Here is a 9616-nt window from a genome sequence, read left to right on the forward strand (position 1 = left end):
CACAATTTAGCACGTACAAGAGAAATCTGAACATATCTAATAATGACTGAAGAAATGGTTAAAAAAAACACGCTGGTGTGAAGATGCAATCAGCAGTTGCCACATATTCATATCCACTGATCCAATGGGGCTAAAACAGGCACTTCCGTGGTTAAAACTCAAACAGGCCCCAGAATAGGTTGGATCCGTGGATGTACAGTAAAAACGATGAGGAAACTCCTCTCCGATGCCGGGCACTATTCACAGTCACAGTTCAACAAAATTACATCACTTTGGTTCCCGTCGCTTCACCGGAAAATGGTAAAGAAGTCGGCGCGGTCCGATTTTTCTGTCCCGGTTTCGGCCAGTAAATCAGCGCGCTGGGCTCAGTCCACAGGTAAAACTGGTTGGTTTCGGAGGTCAAAAAGTTCCCAACACCCACGGTGTCGTGACCTCCACAGATGTAAGGCTCAGTGATTCATTTCCTGGGTAGAATCGAGGGTTGTAAATCAGTCGGGTCTGACAGAGCAGCCACTAAGCTGAACGGTTTGCGAGTCAGCTTGTGAACTATGGATCAGTAGTGACTCGGGGAAAACCCTTTTAACATTCAATAGGTTTCACTTGTGACCAGTGATAACTCAAATTCAAGATGTACGCATTGTAGTTTTAACTAGGCGTTACGCCAGTTTTTGGATATCTCTGCAATCGTGTTTGGACTAGTAATATTTTAGTTTGAGATATCCGAAAAGATAAATAAGATACATTTAAATGAGCTGATTTAAAGATATCTTTAATAGAAATGACGACTATTCAAAACTACATCGAAGATCACTACAAACTTGTCAAAATGTAATTAGAGATGTCTCGAATGAAAGTTTTGACTGGTCGTAGACGCATTGCGGATAACGTTAATGTAAATCCTGTCTACCTGTAAATGTTAGAGGAGTTTACCATACATTGACAGAAGGCACAAGCAGTAGACTAACACCGGTCCCAAGTTATCCCACTGATTGCTTGGTTTGGGAAGGAGAAACCTCTGAACTGCAGCTGCCAGTCTTTTAGAGTGATCAGCGACCACCAGCGCCAGCAGCTACCAGAAATCAGCCTTCGTCAACGGAGACAAAATGTGAACCTCACAAAGTTTCTGCAAAAAAAAAAAAAAGAAGTGCTTCTGCCACCGCATCGATGACAAATTGTATAAACTGCAATCTTTTCAAAAAGTAAGACGAGCAGCGCAGCTTTTGCCTTCAGCTTGAGGGAAATATCCTGCAAGCGTAGCACCTAAGGGCTGAGTGCACTGCGATCAGGGCACAATTGCCATCTCTGTCTCAGGCTTGCGGGCCGTCAGCTTGCAGCCGCAGCTAGATGGCAGATTTCTGTTGCTCCATGAAACTTCAAAGATTTCACACTGCCAACTGGAGCGTAAAGTCACACTAGGGGCCATTTCATTTTTCGGGATCGTCATGCCTTTAAAGGATGTTAGACATGATTCTCCAGATGGGTGTGCATGGGCTCTGCATGCACTGCTCTGTATTTTGACTTTTAAAAACACACTTGCACACTTGCGCTGCGATCTGAACCCCTCTGATTGTTGTCAGGCGGGAGTTTTTGGCTTATGGAGGGCGGGGACACATTATGACTGTTCAGCTGATTATGAAGACGATTTGGGTCGCGACGACCGATCGGGCCAGAGTTGGACCAGAGGCCCGTACTACGAAGTTGGGGTCTGGGGTTAGCGGAGCAACTTCGGGTTTAACCCTGGGTTTTCCAGGGTTCCAACGGCGAGTAACCTAACCTGCACCGAAGCAGGAAGATCCCGGGGAGCTCGGTGCGTGTATCGTGCGAAGGTCTCCTAGGAGGGCATGAGTGGGAGGGCCCCCTTTCCTGTTGGCTGCACTCAATGTCAGAGCCATCTCATTGTGCTTTTTTTATACCGATATCATCCTACCACAGAGACTGATTGAAGCGCTAAAGCCTTATACACGTTGTTCGTATAAGATATGAAAGTAAACCTACTTACCGCTTTTGAATTATGTTTTCATATTTTTTTTTTTTATTTGCTCCCAAGTCCGTTTGACACCACTGGGGTTGCAGCCAAAAAACCCATTAATTTAATGAAATACACAAAAGTATTTATAATCGGATCAACGAAGCAACATAATAAAAAGATCTCCTGGGTATGTTGAATTTGTGTCGTAGTACAGGCCCCAGGTCTTTTCCAGTCTGGGTCGGTTGGTGTTGACGGTTGGCTGGTAAATATTATTAATATCATTATTATTATTATTATTATCCTTATTATTATCAAATTGTATTTCGATGCTTTGGCAGCACTGTTTTTGAAACTTTCATGCCAACAGAACACCGTTGACATTGAATTTGAATTTAAATAAACAAAAGGAGAAAGAAGACTAGCGATTCATCCAGTTTCCTCTGGAGGCTACGTGCTCCACGTTGCCCACACCTCTTCATCCAGGATCTCACCCAAACTCTGAGCTTTTTTCCTCTTTTTTTTTGGCTTTTTCAGTGCAAATGTCACCGCATATAAACAGTGCGAGCTGCCGGTTGCCATCCATGTTTGTTTTTGGTACAAGAACACTCAAAAGTTGGCATCCTTGCGGGATTTGCAGGGTCGTCTGCCGCCAGAACTCCAGTGGTTACTAACCGCCGGTTCAGTTTGTTGTCTAGTGTATTTCAGGGATATGAACAACTTGCCTCTCAGGTGCATTGCAGGTGCGAAGCCCGTGAGGAGTTAAGGCTGAAGAGGACCGTCCATGGAAGGTCGGTTTTTGACCGTCAGCATGGTAAGAATCTCTTACAGTAGGGTTATGATAACCTTCATTGGCTTATATGACGATATGTCACCATGTCACTATATTATAAAGTTGAGTTGTTTTGATCTAGTGAACGCCAGCCACCACAATTGGGATGTAATGTTAGGTGTTAATGTTATTTCCAGGGAGTCGAATGTTAGCTAGAGTAGTTGTTATTCCAAATCCCACTTCTATAATGGTACGGACATTAGGGCTGTGGGACGACCCGTTTGCTTTTGCTAGCGTTACCATTCTGCTGACGATGAAAACTTGAGTTCTGTTCCTCAGCCAAAGTGGCAACACCAAGTTAACGTTAAGCCCCGGTCGGTTTCCATTTTCTTGACAGTGAGATGGTCTTAGCGAGGCTAATACTGTCATAACCATGACGTAATCAAACAGTTTGCTTTTGGATTTGTTTTGGAACATGAGATGAATTCACGAGACAACAGTGTAGACATTTAGCTGAAACCGACCTACGTTCCTTATGGAACGCTTGTTACCGTGGCCTGATTATGTTGCGTGAGAAGGGGGCAAGTGCCAGGATTAGCGGTCACGGTAAAAGGGTGGGCTACGATTCCTCCGGCTGTCATGGAAGAGAAGCTATGTGTATTATGTGCATGTTAGCAGGTGTGAAAGGCTCATATGCATCTGTTAGTTTATTTAGCAGGTGTGTGATTAGCTGAATTCCTCTGTTTCTGTTTTTCTTTCTAAACAGACAGGTCGTCCGTTCTCGTTCGGCTGCTCGTTCCGCTGGTTTTGCTGAATCTTCGTTTGTCCTTCTGACAGAGCCCTCCATTCGGGTAGAGCGGCAGCCCATCCGGTCCACCATTTTGGGTCTGAGGGCAGCTGACGTCCGTGCTCCCGGGGCAGTTACTTTCATCTTTGATCTGATTTCTTCTTGCCTCCTGCCACCCGGGCGCGTAGCAGCCCATCTGGAGGAGGTTTACCTCCTCCACCGCGGCGGCTATTTTGTTCTTCTCAGTGGCCATGTTCTCTGAGTTTTGTTGGTTAGCCAGACGGTGGGTTGGAAAAGGCAGGGGCAGGAAGTGCGATGAGCCAATCATGCACTGGGTGAAGTCCGGAAGCGGGGTCGATGGCGGTGGAGGAGACATCGAGAGCTGTCGGGGCACAGAGGCGTTAGCAGGAGCGACGGCCTTCCCCGTGTAGAAGAACCGCCTGCAACAAAGAGTTTTAGCCATTTAGTTATGATACAGTTTCACCCTTATGATTTAAATTAGAGGACATAATGTACTTATAAAGCTCCTGTATGAGGATGTGAAACAGTGGAATGTGCTCACGCAGAACCCAAGTCTGATTCCATCAGTAAGTAAATATAGACAATGTAAAAGAACTTTCTGAATGTAGTAGTGTTTTTCTTTTAAAAGATTAGCGGCAGTATTAGGTCTTGCATCTCAAAGTTTCCTTTAAGTAACAGGCAGCACGCATGATACGGTAACTTTGACCAGTACATGAAGGGGAAGGTCACTATGTTGGGTTATTTGTCTCAGATTTGCATTTGGGTCTGGCGCAAATTGAAAGTAAAAGCTGACTTGAAAGTAGGAAATATGTCTACAACGACCACAAGGAGACTCAAAATGACCATAACGTAACACAAGATGACCAGAATGACGCAAGTTGACCTTGAAGAGACGCAAAGAGATGCAAAATGACGACAGATGACACGCCATTTGTATTGTTTTATCTTTTACAGTCCCACGCTCGTGGCACAAATGTGTCCACGAACACACAAGAGCTCCCACCTGCAGCAGTGTCTCCACGCCAGGTGGTGCAGCTCAAGCACACTGAGGACCAGAGAGACGGCCGACACGACCAACATGAACACTATGAAGACGTTCTTCTCTGTCGGTCGGGAGACGTAGCAGTTCACTGGATGCGGGCATGGCCAGGCCTGAGAGAGAGGAAGGATGACTGTAGGCTTGAGTATGTTTTGCAGCATTATTTCAGAGCGACTTAGTTTTTCTGTGTTTACCTTGCAGACATACAGAGAATGGAGGAAGATTCCATACAGGAAGTACTGGAGACACAGAAACAACACCTGTGTGGAGGAACAATTACAGTCAGCTGCTTTCATGCGTAAGTTATCTATGATACTGGATGTACAAATACATACTTAGGTTTTTATTTTCACTGCCTCTTTCTCTTACTTCCATACTTTGTCTTGCTTCAGTCTCTCATACCGGTTCTTTCTGGTCTGAAATACGGTTATCATCATGTATCATGCAGTGTGCTGTGTTGTTACGTATAATTATACTAAAAATTGGAGCATAGATAGGAGGCAGTTCCTGCATGAGCAAGTATAAAGACATTTTGAAGGACACACGGAAGCTTTTCAGAAAAGAATATTAGAAGACTGTGTCCTTTCTTTAAGGTCAAATTACCAGGACACTTCATCATTTTGCGTTCAGTTAAGCTTTATATGAAAAATCTAAAGGAAAAAGCAAAATGATCTTTTCTTTTAACTCCTGACAGGCTAGAAGAATTGATTTCGTACTAATTGTGCTTCTGCCGCAACATTACGTCTTTACCACGTTTCACAGCAGTTGGAATCGACAAAGTTATTAAGGACAAACTGTTTACTGGGGCTGTTTTTCCAGGAGTGGTTTTCTATTGTTTGTCTATGGTGTCACGGTGTTCCACAGATGGCGGTAACTAGCCGAGATATCCTGCAAAGCCCCAGCAAAGCCAGGGAAGAGGAAGACTGCTAACCATTAAACATGGAATCAAACAATGCTTGATTTAAAATCAGCTTAAAAAATGAGCTTTGCAATTGTCCTGCGAGGAAGGAAGTGCATTCGGCACATTTGTTCGGACTCAAAGAATCACAAAATGAGTTTTGGTGAGCAACACCGAATGCAAACATAATTTTTTATTTGTCTACCAGCTCCCGAGGGGAATATCTGGTCCTTTAGCCGCTAAATGCTCCACTTTCTTCACCAGCTAGTCGCCAACTTTGTCTGGCCCATGGTTCCGGCCAGGTAACATACAGTGGGTCTATCAGAGCCTGCTACGGCTATAAAAAGGCTTATGAGAGGGGTGAGGCTCAGTCATACAGTGACTGTGCCGTCAAACCAAAACAGTGACCTAAAAGAGGCTCAAAGGCTCCACGGAGATAACAGCAGCATTTACCTCCATGATACTTCGTATCAGTATACTCAGTATGTATGTCTGCAGCAGCGCTCCCCTCAGACGAATTCGACCTGCTGACGGACGTTCTCCTTTGTCCTTTTCCTCGTCCTTCTCTCCATGCCGCCCCTGTTTCTCTCCTCCGCCTCCTTCACCTCCTCCAGGGTCCTCCTCCCTACCACCTCCCTCTTCCCCCTCCTCCTCTCTTCTCCTCCTCTTCTCCTCCCTGCGAACAGTGTGCATGGCGTGGCCCATGTAGATCAGGCTGGGAGTGGACACAAACACGATCTGGAGCACCTGGGAGGAGATCAGCCAGTTTTATAACATTGTTCTTTGAATGCTGCATTCAAGGATTTTGACTGGAAGAAGGTTTCTGATCTCAGATTTTCGTTTTTAGGAGTTTCCTCGAACGCATCAGCCTACAAAGCAGTGTTTAAAAGGTTTTCGGCATTAGCACGTTATACACAGTGGTGTAAAATAAGAGCAAACATTCACTTCAGTAGAAAACCGGGGACTATTAGCTGCAATTTCAAGTCGCTGCAAGTTCACGCTGTCCTGAAATGAATGGAAATCAGTGGCTGCAAGGAGGAATGGTGGCAAATTAATCTTAAACCTTGTGAGACACTAACGGCATCAAAATTAAACATGTTGCACATCTCTTCTACAACAACTCTGATGAAGGCAAGAAATCCAAAAAGGTTTGGTGATTAAAGACTGTATACTGGAGAAAATGTCTTTATTTTTTGACAGGCATTGATTTAAGCTCACACTGTCCTGCACCTCACTGTGTGCGTGTTCCGACAGTGTTAGAAAATACTCTGAAAAATGGTCAGCGAGAACGTGTAGCTTGTAATTCACGGACTGGGACACTCAGAATGATCAGTACGGTCAGAGACTTTATAAGAGAGGAGACAGACCACTTAAAGCATGTTGAACATGGAAAGTCCGTAACGCCAAAGACGGCGGTTGTATGACACATGTCCCGCCCCCACCCCTCAAAAGCCAACCCTCTGCTTCATAACAGCCGAACGGAAAAACATAACCAGCCAATCGTGTCGTTGCACCGACGCAAGCGAAACAACCTTGCGCATGCGTAGTAGAAGTATAACCTGCGGGAAAAAAAGCAAAGTTTTTATGTCCCGTTGATCACTGAAAGTGAAGTTATGGCTCTGCCCCGCAGTCGTTCGGAGAGGGGCCTGGTCTTGTTGGCCCGAAACAACTGCGCGGGGGCGCTGCCAAGATGGCTGCCGAGTGGCGAGACGTGCCTCTAAGGACCTTCGCGCGGTCCTTTAAGTTAAACTACATAATTGTAAATTTAGGATGTAAAAGTTTTGAGACGGCTTTGTTCTCTTTTGCAGTCGGGGACTTCCATTCATTTCAGTACAGTGTCTTCAGGCGGCATTTTGTTCTCTGCTGCTGTAACAGCCCAGCCCCCCCACAGGTATCATGAGGTTCCATTACTGGAACCATTTTTTGATCACGTCACATGACGCCGGGCCGTACGGTGTATTACCCAGTATCGTATATGCGCTATAGGGAATGCTCGGTCGTAACAGACGTTCTCGCAGCCCGGCTGCTCGGTGTCGCAGTTAAAGTCCTCCTGTTCGTCTCCCCACGACGACTCCGCCGCCGTCCCGAGTACCAGGATACGGAAGATAAACAGGATGGTCAGCCACACCTGTGGAGCAGAAACCAGGCAGAAACCTACATCAAACCCTCAGGTCGAAGAACACGGGACGGCAATGACTCGGAGTCTGGAAATGGACTGCTCCGAAAAAGCCTGAAAATTCTGGGTGTACTTTTGAAACGTTGATTTAATCGGTGCCACTGTGAGTTCAGCACATTTTGTCGCCATCCACAGCTTCTTGAAGAAGAGACGGCGCATGTCTCTGCTACTCTTTTGTTTAATTTCCTGATCCATGTTTTCCAACTAAGTAAAAGTTTTCTAAAAACTTACAAAGTTGTTTTTGGTCATTATTTTAGTTTTTTTCTTAAGTTGTATAAAAATACTCTGCGCCAAAATAAACTTTATATCTGTTTATTATGGGAAGACTCAGAAACCAGTGGCTGGTACACCCAAATTAAACAGGATGATTTGGAAATAATAAAAATGTTTAATTTATATTAACTGTGTATATGTCTGTTTTCCTCCTCTTCAGAACTGTGTGTGTGTGTGTGTGTGTGTGTGTGTGTGTCATGTGTGCGTGTGCGTGTGTGTGTGCGTGTGCGCTGTGTTACCTTGCCGACAGAGGTAGAATGCTCCTGTACTTCCTCCAGGAAGTTTCCTAGTAGGCTCCAGTCCGCCATGGCCGACTATCGCTCAGCACAGAGATTTTTCAACTGGCCGAGCCGATTACCTGCCGGCAGTCGCTCTGCGGGTACAAGGTTCACCTGAGGACCAGAGAGCACACAGGGTTCAGGCTCCTCAAAAGAAGCGGATCGGGTTTAGGGAACCAGTTCTCAAGTACGTTTTTACGCTTGGCTGAGGCGGAACAACATCGGATTTGTGCATCTGATCCGCACGTTTCTGTCATCACTCTCCTCCCCACCCCTTTTCTCGCCTGACACATTCATCTGCTCTGATATTTTTCGGGTTCCATGTCTCCTCTTTCTCTTTTTATTCGCGGTACGTATGTTGTTTACCACATGCGTGTATGCAGCAGGTCCAATACAGAAATGACAGAAAAGAAAGAGAGTCGCGAAATTTAAGAGCGTTTGTAGGAAACACTCTAAACTTCCAAGATCAATCGTGATCCATGTGGACGGACGAGGAGACTGTAACATTCCTCAAATTAATACATGAAAAGAACATAAGTGCCATATTTCCATTGAGTTTTCCAAATCATTCTGATTGTTTGAGGTCCGTATGTTGCTGGTTGTTACTGTAACCTGACTGATGCGTGTGTGTTGTTGGTTAACAAGTGTGTGTGTGTGTGTGTGTGTGTGTGTGTGTGTGTTCCCCTTGACCCTGTGACCCTCTCTCAAACCCCACCCTGACCCCCTTAATAAAAATGTCTGTGCCCGTGTCTTAGTTTAGCTTCGCTCTCAGTTCCCACACTTCCCCCCTCCGTCTGTCTCTGTGGAAGGAAAAACTAGACATCTACTGTAAACACTGCCACCGACCACACACACACACACACACACACACACACACACACACACACACACACACACACACACACACACACACACACACACACAAGAAACAAGAGTAGCAGTCTACAGCCCGGTTAGCGTTCCTACACCCGGCAATGTCCATCACACCCACCGACGTGAACTTTTGGTTAGAAAAAACAACGAATCCACTATTTTTATATTCTTAGATCGAATCGTGGAGTTAAATGAGTGTTAGTCATCGTGGTAAGTCCTTGAAAAAATAAAAGTGAGTCAAGAATCATCAAATTGAAATAGTTCATCTATGAATCATGATTGTGCTCAGTAAATTTCAGGGTAAGTCTTGGACACTGCGGCGCCCGCTCTCTTCTTATTCAAACCAGTGTAAAACCTAAAGATGCTCCTCAGACAGCCCAGAAAAAAAAACCAACAACTCTGCATTGAATGATCATTTGTGTCTGACAGGATCTCTCCCCAGAAAAAAAAGTTCAGTTACCTCGTTTGAAACTCTTAAAGTTACAGATTTCATTGTGACGTGATTAAAAGACCCGCCCGGGTCAACGCGTCTC

The 9616-nt window shown here is 45.2% G+C and overlaps 1 protein-coding gene across 1 annotated transcript; it reads right to left on the reverse strand.

Moving 5' to 3' along the window:
• Positions 1–2325: 2325 nt before the first annotated feature.
• LOC120796865 (gap junction alpha-5 protein-like) lies at positions 2326–8312 on the reverse strand. The gene is made up of 6 exons (XM_040139996.1): positions 8172–8312; positions 7447–7611; positions 5937–6230; positions 4780–4845; positions 4550–4698; positions 2326–3965 (listed from the first exon to the last, which is right to left on the reverse strand). The coding sequence occupies exons 1-6, from the start codon at positions 8238–8240 to the stop codon at positions 3497–3499; spliced, it is 1212 nt and encodes a 403-aa protein (XP_039995930.1). The 5' UTR covers positions 8241–8312; the 3' UTR covers positions 2326–3496.
• Positions 8313–9616: the final 1304 nt, after the last annotated feature.

The sequence above is a fragment of the Xiphias gladius genome, chromosome 11 (genome assembly GCF_016859285.1).
Source record: "Xiphias gladius isolate SHS-SW01 ecotype Sanya breed wild chromosome 11, ASM1685928v1, whole genome shotgun sequence".
Lineage (NCBI taxonomy): Eukaryota > Metazoa > Chordata > Actinopteri > Istiophoriformes > Xiphiidae > Xiphias > Xiphias gladius.